The sequence below is a fragment of the Rhamphochromis longiceps genome, linkage group LG19 (genome assembly GCF_057381845.1).
Source record: "Rhamphochromis longiceps isolate RC_006_pf linkage group LG19, R_longiceps_female_GT1.1, whole genome shotgun sequence".
Taxonomy (NCBI): domain Eukaryota; kingdom Metazoa; phylum Chordata; class Actinopteri; order Cichliformes; family Cichlidae; genus Rhamphochromis; species Rhamphochromis longiceps.
The window spans coordinates 13,944,625-13,963,212 of NC_140575.1; the positions used below are offsets into that span (position 1 = coordinate 13,944,625).

The 18,588-nt window shown below is 38.4% G+C and overlaps 1 protein-coding gene across 1 annotated transcript; it reads right to left on the minus strand.

The window, feature by feature from the left end:
- Window positions 1–2,137: 2,137 nt before the first annotated feature.
- LOC146646396 (interferon-gamma-inducible GTPase 10-like) lies at window positions 2,138–3,743 on the minus strand. Its single transcript, XM_085392029.1, has 2 exons — window positions 3,179–3,743; window positions 2,138–2,775 (listed from the first exon to the last, which is right to left on the minus strand). Exons 1-2 carry the CDS (start codon window positions 3,738–3,740, stop codon window positions 2,138–2,140), a joined length of 1,200 nt encoding a protein of 399 aa, XP_085248155.1. The 5' UTR covers window positions 3,741–3,743.
- Window positions 3,744–18,588: the final 14,845 nt, after the last annotated feature.

Here is an 18,588-nt window from a genome sequence, read left to right on the forward strand (position 1 = left end):
GCAGCCTGCGGACCACAGAGAGTCACAGGCTGCCTCCACGGATGCTAACGGCTAATAGCGCAATGTCTGTGTTGCAGAGTTGTTCTTTCACAGCGACGTGCCCAGGGATACCACAACTGTCTTTAACAAACACAGCCAGCCCCCCTCCTTTCCTCTCACCGCTGTCTCTCTGTCTTGTCCGCCCGCAGCAGCTGGAAGCCGGGCAGCCTACTCACAGAGGGAGTACTGCCAGGAAGCGTTTGCGATGTCTTTCTCCTTCTGTACCCTCAGGTAAAGAGCTTGGGTGTCATATTTGACAGTACTCTCTCATTTCAGTCTCTCATTTCAGTCTCACATTAATTACATAACCCGGTCTGCATACTTTCACTTACATAACAGTAACCAACTTAATCCCTTCCTTACTCCCCATGCTGCTGTATTTCTTGTCCATAGTCTTATTACTTCCCCGATCGATCCAATAGGCCCTGCATAAACTTCAACTTATTCAGACCATATTACCAGAGTTCTTCAACATCTTCACTGGTTGCCCATAGAAGCTAAGATAAACTAAAATCTTAGTTCTCACATTTAAGTGCATCCATAACCTTGCTCCTCCTTATCTGTGTGATCTGCTTCATATCATTTATTAATGGACAAAACTAACAGTGGATTTAAATTTGGTATGCAAATAGTAAAAAAGAAAACAAAACAAATGCTTACATTAATGCTTATATTTGTGTACATGTTTAATGATTCAAAAATGACAAACATTTTGTTTACTATTGGTATTTTTTCAGTTGTAGTGCCTCATTGTGACCACTGAAGGACAGTGAACGCTTGTCATAATAAAAATCAATCAATCAAATCAATTTCATAATAAAAATATTCAAAAGAAAGGCAGAATGGTTTTCTAATATTTCGTAAACCTTTAGTTATGACACCTACATAGTAATATTAAATCTACAATTGTTAAATAATTTTGTGGTTACCTACTACATGACAATTTATTAGTACATTCAAAATATTTTCAAGCAAATAATTCAAGTAAGAACCCGGGACAAGAAGGGGATATAAAATGCACAATAATATACAAGGACCAGTGATCACAAGAACCAAAATAAAACCGGAACTAACAGGAACCTAAAGATTACATTCTAGAGTCTAGTTTCAAAGACTTAAGATTATCTTGCATTAAATGAGATCTGCTGAGGCATCTCATAAACTTATCAGCTATACAAGCACATTTGTTAAGACAAGCTATGATTTGGATGATTGAGTGATTTATTTAGTAAAAATAATGAGAAGAAAATGAAAATGCTGGCAGTTTTCTCAGATGAAAGCTTGTTCATACAATATTATTGAGAGATTTTGTCCCGATTCGCGATGTTGAGGACCAAAACAAAATACCAGAGGCCCAGGAGGATGCAATCAAACAGATGGGTTTATTGAACACACGCGTGGGAAGATGTACACTGCAAAACATCAGATGTAGATCTTTGCCCAAAAATACACTTCAGATTGCTTTTATAACGTCAGGGTTGGTTAACGCCCCTTCTCGCGTTGTACAAGAACATAATTTGTATTTTAAGAACATCATTTGCATGTTTTATAGACAATGAGCAATCTTAAGAGATAAATGCAGACACTGAAGTTCCCCTCTCTAGCATCTTCTCCAAATATGGCGATGGATTCAGGTTCTGACGTTTCCCAGGGACTGGTCCTCCTTTTTGGCCCATCTTCTGTCACCTGTTACTAAGCAAACTCAGATGCAACAATAAGCCAGATACATTCAGGCCTTCACTCAAGCCTGTTTCTAGATTATATGTATTATATGTGTTTTGTAAGCGTGTACGCAGTTTTAACCTTCTATAGCTCCAAGTCACTTACACAATAGATTGTCTGGACATCGTGCCAAACAAAGCTTACAACCTCCAATTAATTGACCGAGCTTCAACTCTTTAATAAGCACAAAATGCAATGTGTATAAAATGGTCTTAGCTGTACCTGTAATAAAAAGGTTAATGTAATGCCAACAGCTTCAATAAATGTTTTACTGAAATGATGATTAATTTGATCAATGCAATGGTAATGACTTAATGCAAAGTTGCTTAATGCAATGGTAATAATGATGAATATGAGTAGCAGTAAAATATTTCCCTTATTCCACAGTTTCCAAACCCAGAGCCTTTTTAAACACACTCTGAGCATCGTCTGCAAGCATGTTGAGGAAAAAACTCAGAGCTCTGTAGGTTGTGACAAAAGACAGACTCATTGCTAATGGGAGTCCAAATAATGGAAAAAATCTGGACCCCTCCTCTGCTGCCATTAATGCAGTTGTGCCTGTTAAGTGGGACAACACCTTCAGGACGAGATCATTGGTTATGTTTTTGGCAGCAAGTGGTGACTTAAGGACAGCATGTAATTCATCTAAAGACACACCTGAGGTGGAAGAAAGCCTTTCCAGTGAAGGCTCATCTAGACCAAAACCAGTTAGATAATCTACTATAGCTTTCACCATTATGGTTAGATCAGCAGTAACAGAAAGCCAAGGAATCGGTACGCCTGCTACCATTGCAGATCCAGCAGAGTATAATATTATCTTGGCCTGAAAGGCATCTTTCTTCTTGTTGATGACCTCCATGTTGATGTTGGGCATGGCAAACAGCAGAACATCCCTCTTATGTGCTGGGAGTTCTTTCTCTAAGGTATTTTGTAGGAGAGGGAAATCATAAAGGTGGAGTTCAAAACTGGACACCAGGAAGACCTTAGGAGACGTCATCCCTCCTTTTTCAAGACCTGTGTTTTAAGAAAATCCAAAATCCCATTAAAAAAAAATTACATCCTTTTTTAAACTCTGAAATCTAAAAAGTTGCATATTAGCGGATATCCTTAAATTTCGTCTTTGATACATAAATTATATTTATGACTCTGGCTCTAGAGAATCTACACTAGTTAACAAAGCTGACATGTTATTAAAAAGACAAAGAGTCTTTCAGTCAGCATGTTGACTGGACTAAAATCGGTTTATTCACACCTCACACCTGGTCATACCAGTGTGACCAGTTCTAAATATACTAACATGACAATCTTCAGGGTGGCATTTATTAGGGTCCACAAAAGAATTCTAAGTGAAGATCTTGTTTGGTTTTTAGAGGTAAGGGAACTAAAAAAAACCAAACAAAACAAAACCCAATCTTACCTTGAATGCAGTTTTCCTTGATCCTTTTAAGACTCTTCTCTAGACTGAAATCTTTCTGAGTTCTTTCTTCAGCACGAACATCATTGTCAATTTTGGAGCGGACAAAGTAGAACTTTTTCTCCATCTTTTGAATCCCCAGAGCGAGTTTCACATCATTTTCTCTGAAACGAGTGTCTGAGATGATGATGAAGAAGTCAAACTTTTCAAATTCCATTTTCTTCAGATACTCATCAGCTGGAAAATTGGTAGTGCCAATACCAGGGAGATCCCAGAATAAGACATTAGGATAGTTTGGATGTGGGTATTTTGTAACCTCCATGGTGGTTTCTACAGCACCAGTGCGGGCTGCCCTCTCATCTTTGTGGTCTATACCTCTGAAGGCATTAATAAAAGTGGATTTACCAGCACCAGACTCTCCTGTAATGGCAATGTTTAATGGAATCTTTTCTTGCTTTTCTAAACATTCTTGAATTTTCTCAGTTGCTGCAGCAGTATCACTGTTTTCCAGGGCCTCTTTCACTTCAGCAATATCTACTATATAGAAATCCAGTAGATCCGCCATGTTGATTCTAAAATCATAGTAGAGTTAAAAAAACAACTGAACTGTTTCACCAAGTACTACTATCTTGACTACAATGATTGGATATAATGATATTACATTTGACTTCAGATGATTCATCAGAACACACACAAAACTTAGTTCATATTTTCTGCTTTTACACTAGTTATTCTTGCTTTGGAGAAAACTATCAAAGAGATCAAGAGTGACACTCTGAATGTTAACAGTTACTTACTTAAACTGGTTTCTGGAGCAGAAACAGAGCTGTCCTGATGTCAACTTTGTGCCTTTGAAGGAGACCAAGATAAAAATCTTGTTTGCCTGTTTAAAGTGAATTCAGATCTCAGGAGAGACCAGTGTAAACTTTCTACTGTCATGGAAAAATACAGTGAAACCAATATAACAGAGATAAGGGAGAGGAGGAGCTTGGCGTGTTTTTGAAACACTTTCACTTTCACTTCCTCTAATTTGCTACTGACTTCTTGTAACTCAGGTGTTGTTTAGGTTGCAGGACTTGCTTTACATAAGAAATGTAGGAATTTAGAAAAGAAAAGATGAAAAGGCTCTGCTTTGTTTCACTTTTGGTTTGACATAAATATGCTTTTAAAACAAATGCAGAGTTCTACTTTAATAATTCTAAATGGTAAATCCTGGTAGTTTATTAAAGACAGGTCTCAGATGTTCTCATTTCAAAGCTCTTGTCTTTAATCAAACACTACTGTACAAAACTTTGGACAATACAACCGGAAAATCTTTTGCCCACAATGTTCTGAATGTATTCTGTGATCATGGTGGTTCAATGTAGTACAACAAAAGTGAACTTCTCATGTTCTGCTTTTCAACTGTTGAGATCTACAACATATCCTATGCTGATGTTTCCCAAGAGAAACTAAATCAACCATCTGTTTGTGTGCCTTCTTTTAGACTCGGTGTGATATCCTCTATACAATTTCTTATAACACCAAAGAAGAAAAAAAAGAAAAAATATTTAAATCAAATTTTGTTGTATTTGGAGCAAGTCCTTATCTCTCTCCATCCATTTCCCCTTGTAAATTTAGACCAGACACTTGATGAACTGTAGAAACCCTAATGTCAGCATACAGTATTGAGGTTGTGTAACAAGAATATTTGTTTTACTGATATACTAAAACAAGTCTATTACACAGACTTTTGCCTCCTTGTGCACTCTGTACCAGCTGGTTGATGGAGACGGTTTCCTACCTCAAAGTCTTGATCAATCATGGATTGGGGACATTTTTTCTTTACGTTCTGTGACCAAGTGTTTGCTAAAGGGTGATCTATTTCAATGTCATAGCAGTATGTGAATTTAACTTGTTTTATTGTAAGAATCAAACTGCTCTCAATTCCTGAAATTTTTTTTCTGTCCTAAACCTTACTGTAGTCAAATATATGTACTGTTTCTGAACTATTGCAGTGTGTGTATGGTATGTATGGTAGGACTGGATACATTCTGTTGTTTACTGGTTATGCCCTGTGATTCATCCTGAGTCCTTCTGTTTAGTATTCTATTTATAATCAGGATTTATTTTGGTTTCAGTTTTGTAGAACAGGTGCGGGATTTGTTTGTGACATCATACAAGGGCGTATCGATGCTATTTTAGTCAGTGAAGGGAAGTTTAAGTGGCACAAGAGATGCTAAACAGGAATATCCAGCCTCTTTCACAGCCCAGGCATCAACCAGTTCACCACTCTTTACACAGTACCATTCTGATGAAGGGCAGAAGTATGTTTTTGGAAGCTACAGAGGAGTCCTTAAATGTCATCCTAAATGGTTTAAATGTGGCTGTATCTTATTTTATTTACAAGGTGTTAAGGTTCAAAATTGAGGAAGGAGAGTACAAACCACCCATGGTCCAGAGGATCTTGGTCAAACAATGATTTTAATGAACACACGTGTGGGAAGACACTCTGTATGCAGACAACCAGTAGTCCTCGACTTAATCAAAGCATAAACAGATATTTTATAGCATCAGGGTTTGATTTACTGACGCCCCTTCATGCGTCACAGATACATTTTATACATAGATCAGATCAACACCACAATGGCTTTTAAGACAGAACATCATCTTCTATTTTCATGGCTAGCCCTTCCTGTCTACCTTTCAGTTCTTGTCTTGTTCCTCTTTCTTGCCGAGACAACAAGGAACGGTTCCTCTTTTACCGAGACACTTTTGCAGTTACAGCCAGACATGAGTAACCTCTTCTCTAAATAAATCTAACTAATGTGTGTGTGTGTGTGTGTGTTGACCTCACATGCTCTCTGTGTCACCTGTTGCACTTCTGACCTTTCACCAGAACGGAGGCTCACTGAGACTATGTGTATGTCTTCTACTAAATAAATGTTTTAATCAAGAACCTCTACTAAACATAATAACTGTGTGCATAAGCATCTTAAGGCCTTCTTAAAGCTATCTGTTACTTTGTTAAAGCAATGATCATTTTAAATAACCTAGTGATTCAAATGGCCTCGTCTGGCCTGCTCCTCAGAATAACTTAGACTTTGCTTTCACTTCTGCAAACTTTCTGCAACTTCCTGTCAGCCTGCAACTTAGTCTTTCTGAGAGAGACACTGTTTAAACCTCTAAATGCAATATAAACTACAGATTATATTCTTAATGCAATGGTACTGATGACAATTATTTAACAATAGCGGTAAAATAATTTCCCTGCTCCACACTCCCTCTCTCGACCTCTGGAACACCAGAGGTCGCAATACATTGTGTCCTCGCTCAGACCCTCTCTGGTGGTTCAGCAGGCCTCGAGATCTCCAGGATCCTCGCCCCTCCTGTGGTCACCGAGATCTTCTGCAAAGGAAACAAAACACCTTTTCCTGCATCTCCCTAACTTATCCTTTTTGGGACTCTGTAATCAAAAGCCTGATCCTAATTATGTTCTTAACTTATTGACTTATATTTATATATATTCTTCAACATTACTCATCCCTTTAAAACTCTTTAAGCCCTGCTTTCACGTCCGGTTGCTCGCTCTATTTTTCCCTTATCTGATCATCAACATCCTGTGCACAAATTGTCGCTGCTGCAAGTTCCTCTACTCTAAAAGATCCAAAAGAAAACAACCACTTTAATCAATTAAGTTTAAGCATATAAGCAATTACTCCTGTATACATTTCATCATAGCTAAATGCTGCCTTGAAACAACTCCTGTATGTTAACACTAACTTCATTTTAAAACCTCACATTTCCTATGTTATAACCCGTTTTTGGTATAGCCTTTTTATTTCATTTGCTCCTTTTAATTTAACAATACCTTCTAATTCTAGTTTATCAGACTTAACCAAAATATATGCTTTCCTTCCTCTTTGGTCCTTCTTTAAGTTCAGTTAAAAAGCTAAATGAATTTTAGGCCTGTTGCCTGGAATCAATACTGTCATGTGTGTTTCTGGACTCTGTGTCTGTAAGCGTGTGCAATCCTTCATGAACTCATATTATCCTCACAGTAGATTGGCTAATCATAGCGCTAGCCAAAGGCTCATGACCATCAAGAGACAAATTGAGCCACAACTCCTTTAAAGGCACAAAATGCAATATGTATAAAAATCATTTCTATTTACAAGCTCTCCCCTTCATCCTAAAAATACCTCCTATGTAATATCTGTATGTGTAAGCCTACATTATAACCACTACTTCTAGAAATCAAAAAGAAATCAAAGCGGTTCTACTCCTTCAACCCTCACTAATTTTCCCTCTAAGAATTATTCACAGCTTTGAAAAACCGGCATTGTATCTTCTAAACAGGATTCAGTTCTGTCATGGTCCTGGGCCATGTTGGCCCAGTATTCTTGGTTCCTTGTATTTTCGCTCCTTATTTAGGCCAGGTTTTCTGAGGTGTCCTGTTGTGGTGTTCCCTAAGTGTTTTTCCCTTTGTGACTCTTACCCCCTTGTGCCCCTTTGTGTATTTATGAGCTCTCGTCTCTCTTTGTGTTTATTCCATGTTTCCCCCAGCCTGTTATGTCTGTGTTCTCCCCGTGCTTTCTCTCCTCCTGTCTGAACCTCTGTGTACTTCCTGTTTTACTTTGACAGTCTCTCGTCAGTATGCGTAATGTTGTGTTCACTCCTGCCCTGTCTCGTTATGTTTATCAGTGTCACCTGTGTTCCCCACCTGTGTGTAATCTCCCTGTGTTCTCTGGGTGTATTTAAGTTGTGTCTTCTGTTATGGTAGTTGCTGGTTCGTCTGTGTTGTTTCCCCTCGGTCTCCCTGCGTCTCTTGTGTATTTCCCCGGACCTCCCTGCATCCTCGTTTCTGGTTTGTGTTATTAGCTTACCCAGTTTAGGTTTCCGGTTTCTTGTTTTTCCACCAGTGCTGTTTTGTGCCCACCATTGTAAATAAATATTCACCTGCACCAGAGCTGCCGCCTTTTGGGTCCTTTTCTACAACTCCACACGGCTTGCCCCGCAAACCGTGACAAGTTCACTTTTAATCCTTTAACCTTAACTTAAAAATAACAATTTCAGTTTTACCATATCCAAATGATCAAAAACCCCAAAAGTCCTAAAATGATCCTAAATTATTAAACAATTAAATTAATAAACCCTAAACCCCCTTTATCTTGATACATTCCATGTGTCAAGATACTATACAAAACTTAAAAATGCTCAGTTTCCCCACTCATGATCCAATCTATGTCATAAAAATAAACTTAAAACAGAACAATTATCAGTCATGTGTTTCTTCAATTAATGGTAACTGAGTTACATCAAAAGATATTTCCCCTTTAGCATTTGGCATTCTCCCAACAATATACTATAATCCCATAATCTAACCCCAGTCAACAAAACAAAACAGAAATTTTCTCTGGTAAAAGCAAATTGTTTGTCCACATTTATTCATCCTCACATTCACTCACACATTCACTCCATATTTTTGCTAATAGTGGAGCTTCCCGCGTCAGATTCTCCACCCTCAGCAAAATGAGCTCAGTCATTTTTTTATTTTCCATAGGAAAATATTTCTTTATGCTTTTGGACTGGATTGACTCGCATAAAATCCTTTTTACAGGGACTTACGACCTGAATTGTCCCCAGGTAGCTTTTTCCTCAGCCAATTGTCATCTGGAAAGCCCACCTTATATTTGCTCTTCCCGAGAATTTTCAGCGCCGTTATTCACTGTTGCAGGCCTGCTTAAAACAGAAATGAAAAAATAGAGCTGATTGTTAGCTCATAAAAACAAAACAAAATCACCTGACAGGTTTTCTTTAAGTGCACTGTTACAAAATAATGGGCCCAATTTTAGACATGTCCATGTTTCCTAAAACTCCCTCTATTAAAAACAAAAACAACAACAACCCGAACCTAACTGACAGAATCAACCCATCACCACAACAACCTCAACAACCTTAAACGCACAAAAGTTTTGCCACCACATGATTTCGCCTCCTCAATACACCGAAAGTCTCATTAAAACCACACAATTTGCACACAAAAATCACCCCCTTATGCTCTTAAATTCAGCATAAGACCCCTTACGACATCATATAATCGCTAAACTATAAATTCCCTACCCCAATCTGCACTTCTCGTCTGCCATGCTTCCTCTTCTGAAAGTCACTTCCTCAGTCACACACATACAGGAAGCTCCTACGTCACCACTCACTCCAGCTAATGTGCATACTGAGTCATCTCTCAAAAAGCTGTAACAACAGAAACATATGTTTAAACATTCCCAACTCATTAAATCATTTTATTTCTTTCTACAGTGATCACTGGTTTTGATCACTCAGTACGAGAGAGCACTCCTAAGTCACTCTTTTAAAACTACTTTAATCACTTTTTGTTTACATAACTCACTCCCTTTGTCATATGGCTTCTTCTATTCCTCAATTACAAACTCAAATATATTTTATTAAACATTCACACCATTGTATCATTCATACAAAATAGCAAGCTGTTCTTCATTGCATATGTTTGTGTTCTTAGCCAGGTTTAATCAGTGTCTATGCATTAAACTCCATGAGCTTGTCTTGTCTTTATAAGGTTAATGCATTTTCTGTTTGTGTATGTGAACTTGCATATGTTGCTTTTGCAGTGTGTCAGACTCCTGCACAATTCTCCACTTAAGCCGTCAGTTTCTTTCCCAAATTTGCTAACCCAAATTCTAAGTTCCCACCTTATTAACACCATTCCTGCTCCTTAGCCAGAAGTTAGGGCCCACTTGTCATGTTTATGGAGACATGGCGCTGTAAACAATTCAACCAGAAACTTGCCTTGGCATGTCCAGTCAAGTTAACCTACAGGTTTCTTCCGACCGCTGCATGGGGAGAATTGATCCAGGTCTGTTTAGCCCCTAAAGAAACACAACTGAGACATTTTCATTATTATCATAAGTACTTAAACTACCCGTTTCCCTTTGTCTGGTCAGAAATCCCAACTTATGTCATGTATATACGTGTAAGCAGGTCTTCATTGCTTTTCCTATGTATTTTGTTAATGTTCAGTGAGTGTAAGCTGCTTTCTTCATTGCCTCTATATGTTATAGTCAGGTTTCATTCATGCATCTTTTCTCTGATTTCTTAATTCAAAACTACCTCACTTCTGATTCTTTCCAGAAATAATTTCACATGTAACACTTTGTGTATGTGTGTTTTCTATTCTTGTTTACCTCTTTGTTTGTGACGGTAGACATCTCTAAACCATCATGAGTTCAGGCTTTCATTTCAATCCAATTACACCCTGTATTCTCACAGTCGAACTCGTCCGGCTTCACCTCTCACTGGTCACTGTCCTCTTCTCTCAGTGTCCTTTTGTTGTCTTGAATTCCAGCAAACACAGTCTGTTTCTTCTCTGTTTCTCTTCAGTATTTTCCTTTTGGATCAAGTCCCAGCCTGGCAAAATACCACATTCAGTGCCTTTAAACAGTCATGTCACACTGTTCTTACCAGCCTGCTGTCCACCGTGCATGTTTCATCACGTGGTTTCTTCTTTTCTGTTGATCCTCTCAGTCATCTCTTTCAAGATTACTCCAAGCATGGCAAATCTGACAATCAGTGTCCAGTGCTTTACCACCGTTCATTATCCCACTGTTCAACTGCCCAGCCTGTAATTTACAGTACATGTTTCCACCTCGTGGTTCCTTACATGCTGCTGCTGGTGTCGTCAGTGTGGTTTCCGTTGCACTGTCTTTTGCCTGCTATTAATTCTTCTCAAGTCCACGATGTTCTGTTGGTCTTCATCAGGAGATTAACTGTCCTTTGAGCTTCTTCTCAGGATGGGGACAAGTGCGAGGTCAAGCTGTAAAATTTTAAGCCAAAATCTGGCCTGTTTTCTCCCAATTATGCTACTCTAGTGGTTTTGGCGCCGTACTCAAAATTCCAGGTTGAGAGAAGTCCACCTTTATTTATCTGTAATCTGTGTTGACACACTAAAACATACAATTAATAATCTGTGTTGACACACTAAAACATACAATTAATAATCTGTGTTGACACACTAAAACATACAATTAATATCCTTTTCATTTCTTTTCTCAAAACCTCCATTCGCTTTATCTGCCTAGAGTTTAACTCATCTGTTTCTCTCTCTGGGTGCTCACTCGTCACCTTATATGGGCATGCAAACTTCCTGTCACCCACACCATTTCCTGTTACACACACACAGCACGCAGCTGCTCAGAGCAGCTCAAGCTGCTTTGCTGTTTCTCCAGGCTAATCAAACGTATTTTATATTTACAATCTACAAACCCTCTGTAATTCTACTAACTTTTGATCTAAAATGTAGCCTCATTCACACAATGATTTCATAATCCTCTCACACACACACCTTTTAAATAAACTAAACTCTTATAACATCACTCATGCATCTCTTAAATTAAAAACACTTTCAAACTTTAAAACATCCTACTTTACATCACCAAAGAAATACCTCTCACACCTTTATTCATCATTCAAAACCTTCTAGTCACCGCATTCACACACTTAAAGTGTGACCAGAGTTGAGGAATATAACTCAAAACACACTTTCCTAAGAGTATTTTAGACATGCTTGTCATAATCAAAAAGAGCAAGTCAAAAACAAACAAACGAAAAATTTAAACCTCCATTGATTCTCACCGCACACACAAGATATTAAAAATAAAACACACCAGCAACTAATGCTGGAGAAAAGTTACTACTGAAAGTAATGTGTTAGTCTTAAGTATATACAGTGCACTCAATATATTTATATATCTACATCCAACTTCAGTCAATTACTATACATCCCCTACGGCAACTCAAAACTTTATTTATAGTCCTCTAATAAACATAAATGGCATTTTAAACACACACTCAACAATGTTTGCAGCAGTATTTGTAAAACCAACTGTGGCTTAAACAGTTCACTGCTTACTCATTTGCATTTTCACTCACACACACCGTCTAAAAATAGCAGCAGGCAGTCAGTGCATTACTGACTCGACACACAGAGATCTCTCACACCAAATTTTCTTATTCTATATTACAACGACGTCTTATATTTACAACCACTGTCAGATCTGTCAGCTTTAGCGCCTACACAATTTCGACAAATTTAAAATAACCGCCCAGCGGATAAACTCCCTGAGTTTTTTGCGACCAATTAACCAGTATCAAGACTTTAACTGTTTCTGGCCTCATTTCTAAAATCCCTAACTCAATTTAAAAGCGTCAACCAACCCAAACTTTGAAGTTTTAGGTTAAAGTTATATGCCCGAAGTCCAACTTCTTCTGACCAAAAAAGCGCAGGTACCGTTCCAAACGGTAAGGAGACTCTAACTCCTAGCTTAATTCCAGGATGCCCTGTACCCCACAGTTAAGCCAAACTGAACTAACCCTGTTCGCCGACAGGTCAATGTCGCGCGTCCACGACAAGGAGGGAGCGTAACCTCCGGGCTCTGCGCTTCCTAGAACCCCCACGGTTCCGTTCTAAGATAATTTATAATACTTTGGAACAACAATCAACACCCGAAACAAGTGTATAACTGAGGCAGGTGCAACCTAGTGGTCAATGGAGACTCCAACTCACAACATGACCGCTCAGGTCCACTCTTATGACCAAATTTGGACTCTAACCAACACAATAACCAATTCCCTACCAAACTACTTGAGACTCTAACTCAATTTCTTTGGGACTTCAACCCAGTATTTAAACTTTTCCTGGCAGACTCTAACTGCTTTAGCAGACTTTACTGCTTTCATTTCTTCTTAGCAGAACTCTAACTGCTTCAACTCATGAAATTTTCATCAAAATCAAAACAGACATCCACCAGTAACTTCAGTGAGTAGACTTAAATTTTATCATATCCAATTTGGCACACTTTGGAAATAATTCAACAGGTAGTGCCTTACCTTTTGGATAAGCCGGCTTATGCCCACTCACTTTGACCACTGGAATTCATGTCTGCCCGTCAGACCACCTCAGAGACCACCAAATTTCTCCATCTAAACCTCCAATCCTCCCTCCTCAACCACCGGACGAGCCCCCAAATGTTAAGGTTCAAAATTGAGGAAGGAGAGTACAAACCACCCATGGTCCAGAGGATCTTGGTCAAACAATGATTTTAATGAACACACGTGTGGGAAGACACTCTGTACGCAGACAACCAGTAGTCCTCGACTTAATCAAAGCATAAACAGATATTTTATAGCATCAGGGTTTGATTTACTGACGCCCCTTCATGCGTCACAGATACATTTTATACATAGATCAGATCAACACCACCATGGCTTTTAAGACAGAACATCATCTTCTATTTTCATGGCTAGCCCTTCCTGTCTACCTTTCAGTTCTTGTCTTGTTCCTCTTTCTTGCCGAGACAACAAGGAACGGTTCCTCTTTTACCGAGACACTTTTGCAGTTACAGCCAGACATGAGTAACCTCTTCTCTAAATAAATCTAACTAATGTGTGTGTGTGTGTGTGTGTTGACCTCACATGCTCTCTGTGTCACCTGTTGCACTTCTGACCTTTCACCAGAACGGAGGCTCACTGAGACTATGTGTATGTCTTCTACTAAATAAATGTTTTAATCAAGAACCTCTACTAAACATAATAACTGTGTGCATAAGCATCTTAAGGCCTTCTTAAAGCTATCTGTTACTTTGTTAAAGCAATGATCATTTTAAATAACCTAGTGATTCAAATGGCCTCGTCTGGCCTGCTCCTCAGAATAACTTAGACTTTGCTTTCACTTCTGCAAACTTTCTGCAACTTCCTGTCAGCCTGCAACTTAGTCTTTCTGAGAGAGACACTGTTTAAACCTCTAAATGCAATATAAACTACAGATTATATTCTTAATGCAATGGTACTGATGACAATTATTTAACAATAGCGGTAAAATAATTTCCCTGCTCCACAAAGGTTAGTTATTAGAGTTTCCAACCGTTCCGTAAAAAACGGAATCGTCTGGTATTCAGAGAAAATATCAAGCGTTTCGTATCGAGGTGAAAAGGAACAGTTTTTGTCCTGGACTTCAGCTACAATGAAAAAGACACAAAGCTGGATTTATTCTGTGTCTTTGCTGCACAGCTGCCTCTTCTTCTCTCATTTTCTCCCCTCCCTCTCCTGTTGCTACTTCAATCATGAAACTGATCAATGATCAGCTGATTGGCTTTTCTCTCTTGTTTGTTTATCGCTCACTTTGCGCCAGAAAGAGGAAACCAGCGGATGTCGCGCTAAACAACAGCAGCACTTTTAAGCTTGATCAGCTGTTGTTAGAATTTATTTAATATTAATTTCTAGTATCAGCTGATGTTTGCTGGAGCCACAGCTGCAAAAAAGCTGCTGGTCATGATATGGTTTGAATATGTGGTGAGAGGGAAACATGAAGATGAAACCAGGAGATGTCCTTACTGAATCATCAGAGCTGTGATGGAGAAACAGGTTTACCTTTTAGGTGACATGAATGAGTTGAAGAGAAGTTATGAACTGTTTCTGAGAAATAACACCAGGATCCTTTTCTAAGTAGCTAACAGCTGGTAACTGTGCAGGGGCGGATCTAGCAAAGTTTTACCAGGGCCCAGGTAGGGCATTAACAGGGAAAGGGGGGCACAAAGAAATACTTTTCTTTCTTATTCTCATTTAAAATGTGTCGCTTTTAACAAATAATTATCTGAATCTTACAACAAACGTTTTCATCTGATGTAAAATGTATAGAAATCCATTATTGTACATAGTAATTTTTTTTAGGGTCCCATCATAATTTCTGCTACTGAAAATTCAGAAGTAGCTAAGTACTGTATATGATGCCAGTATTTACCCACATTTTCTAGATACTGTACCAGTACTGTGTGTAAAATGCCATCAAAAAGTCAATTAAGTTTTATTGTTTCTCACCTGTCTTTCTATCTCCTTTCACTTTTTAAAGGTTGCCATGTTAGAAAAAATATTTTGCCCTGCCATGCTGTTTATTGATGTGGCAAATGAATGGTTTATGAAAATATATCTAAATCTGCCATCAGTAATCAGTAATGATCATGTCTCACCTCTAGTCTTCTCTGTCTTAATTTCAGGTTTTCACCATGTGTTGTAGATAGTTCAGGAGGTTAACTCGACCAAGCAGTCTACTTTCAGGTACTGTTTAGAATACCAGAATAGGGAGGATGGTGTAGGTTTAAGTTTATTAGATTGATACATATATACCAACAAGACAGTGTACATCACTGTGACAACAGCGTTTGTTTTCATTCAAAGGCTTTATGGTTTTTCCTATAATACCTGGTGGGCCGGTCTCTAGTCAAAATGCCTGGGCTGATTTTTTGTCCCAGTCCAACCCTGGTGTTTTATATACCTGAACATGGAGCACTGTAACTGGATTTGAAGGAAACTCACTGGTGAGGTTACTACCTGCGTGCTTCGGCCTTTTGTTGGGCACCAAAAGCTTTAAAAAACAGTGTGTATGTGTCGGTCAGAGAGTATTTAAGAACAAAGTGACAATCTTATTTTTTTTTGTATTGCAAAATCTATTTTTGCACTCTGCATTCACCCGTGTTCGAAAGCACACATTTCATGTAAGGGAATTTAATGTCCACACGTGTCAGCCTCATCATTTAGGACTATATGCAGTGCCTCTGTTCGCCCTTCCTTCTCATCCTTAAATATTTGACCCTCGGTGAGACTTCACCATCGCTGAAGACGACCTGAAAACAGTTATTAAAAAACAAGCAGTGTGAGAGGACGCAGGTGTTACGCGGCGCTCCATCACCATATGTTAAATTATGTTCACTCCACTAGTTTACTATATTTTTCTCAGGGATGGATCCCAGTGTTATTTTAGCATTTGTTAATATATTCATTTAATTTAATTCATCGGTTTTCAATAAAAATCCAATTATCAGTGTGTGTCACGTTTTATTCTGAAATCTAAATGTTGAATATTATTTTTATGTCATGTCTTCTCCACTGTGGGGATTTGCTGCCTGTTTTCTTTTTTTTTATGGACTGATTTGTCTAATTCAGAGCTCATAAAACTGTCTGCTTGCTTTTGCATGTATATTTTTTTATTTATAGATAAAACAAATAATAAAATAATCACAAATTGTTTGTAGACATCGTAATATAAATACCTTTGTTCGCACAGTGGCGTGAGGCAAATCTGCACAAATCTAAAATTTTAATTAAAAAATTGAATAACTAAAAATAAAGTTTATGATCATGAGCGCTCAGGAGAGTTTGGTGCTGTTGCTTGTCGGAGTCCTGAGACGACATCTGTCAGCGTCCAAGAAGGGGGGTGGGGTGGGGTGGGGGGGGGACCTGGTGAGCCTCACAGGTAATATTTGTTGTTTCTGAGACTGCGCGCTCACAGATCGGCTTATTTCAATGAGTCAACCCTCTTATTTAAAAATATTTAAATACTTGTAGCTTGTAATTGTACGTTTCTTTTTCCTTAAGACAAATGTGTACATTTAACTAGCAAAACTCAGAAGGTGGCGCCAAATCCTCATGTTTTTTCTGCATTTGGAGACGCATGCGCACAGGATTACAGACGGATCTCGGTTATTTCACTGTATGGGCAGAAATCTGTGCCATCAGAAACTGAATTTGAATAAGTTCAATTTGAATTTGAATTGCTCAGATTGAATCTGAATTGTAACTTGAATAAATGCTTTTGAAAACTGAATTTGAATTAGTCTAATTTGAAATTGAATTTATGGTTTGAAAATGATCATCACTAAATTTAAATTGAATTTATATTTTGAAAATGAATTGATTTGCTTTGAAACTGCATTTTATCCTTTAAAAATTCAGCTCTCGAATAATTTCAGTTTCACTTCTCACCAGTGGCGTCGTTAGGCCTATTTTAGGGGTGCTGAAGCCTCCCTAAAATATTCTTAAGCCCCCCTAAATAATTTGGTGGTTTTTTTTTTTTTTTTTTTTTTTTTTTTTAACTTATTCGATTTTTTTTTTACAGAACTTGCAGACAAATTCAATATAAAGATGCAGGAATATGAGTTTAAAGAAATAATAATATAAACCTGTCGCTATTCACACAAATATGATCATAACTCGGTTGGTCCCTTTCGCTTTACATTGTTAAGGTAGCGTCAGTGCTTCGTTATCCAATCCCTTCCAGTTGTTCACAGGGGACATCCACATGACTGAAAATCCAGTCCTCGTTTTCACTGCTACTTTACACTCCGCTCGTATACACCTGCAGAAACACTAGCGTGCATGTGGCAAACGGCAAGAAATCATGGATATACGCAAGTTTTTCAAGAAAGTACGTTTTCATCACTGGCTGGTAGTAACAATTAGTTAGCTCCAGGTAACAGCAGAGAGTCCCATGTAAATAATGAACCAGGTGCTCCCCATTTTGTAAATAAAAACCTGGCTAGCGCACTAAGTTAAATTGTTAGCATAATGTTAATTTCTGTCACTCGTTTTAGCTCTGAAAAATCCAGCTGAGCTCATTCAGGTATGGTTATCATCAGTGGAAATAATAATAATCACTCCATCCCCATTAACCTGTAGGTGTCAGGGCAGAGGAGCACAGAGAGGCAGAGGGGAGAGACGTCTGCTGGAGAGGTGAGTCAAAGGATGGAGTCATTTGTGATGGAGACAGTCTGATTAGAATTTTATGGGACTCAATATGGATATGAAATATGAAACATTTCAGTCACGGTACAACATATAAGACCTGTTTAACTTGAGCTTTTATTTAGGAGAGTCAAGGTTAGAAAGTGGAGAGAGCAAAGAGAGAGAGATATATATAAGTCAAATTAGCCTGACTCACATATTTTTGAGGGTTCTATTTTAATATTACTTCAATTCAAGTAATTTAGTAATATTTTTCAGGGCTTTAAATTGCAACCATTTTAGTCACATGCGTGCTCAAAATATAATGTTTGTAACTTCAAAATATTTGGGAGCAACAAATTACTGTGGAGCGGGAGCAGAAGTCATGATATTAGCAATTTACATTACAATTCAGTATGTTTTAATGTATCTTGAAGGGTGAGGCAGAAGGAGTGGCTGAGGGAGAAAAAGGTCAACAGGCAAGTTCAAGTCAGAGAGAGCAAGGAGAGACAGAGGAGCTGCAGCAAATAGATCGAGAGGCAGAGGAAGATCAAGTTATTACAGAGAGAGGAGAGCAAACAGGCCAAGAGAGGGAAAATGATGAAGCAGCTGCAGCAACTCATTCTACTACAGGGTTTGATTTAGGTGACAAAGACACAGGGCCCAGACAGGTGAAGCTGAAGAGCTATCCACATGATACGTTTGGTACACAGAAGCGAGCATTTAACCACAGCTGGTTTGAAAAGCACAACTGGTTAGAATATTCAGTCAACCAGAATGCAGCTTTCTGCTTCCCATGTAGAGTGTTTGGCAAAAACATCAAACATGATAGTTTGGTCAGTAACGGT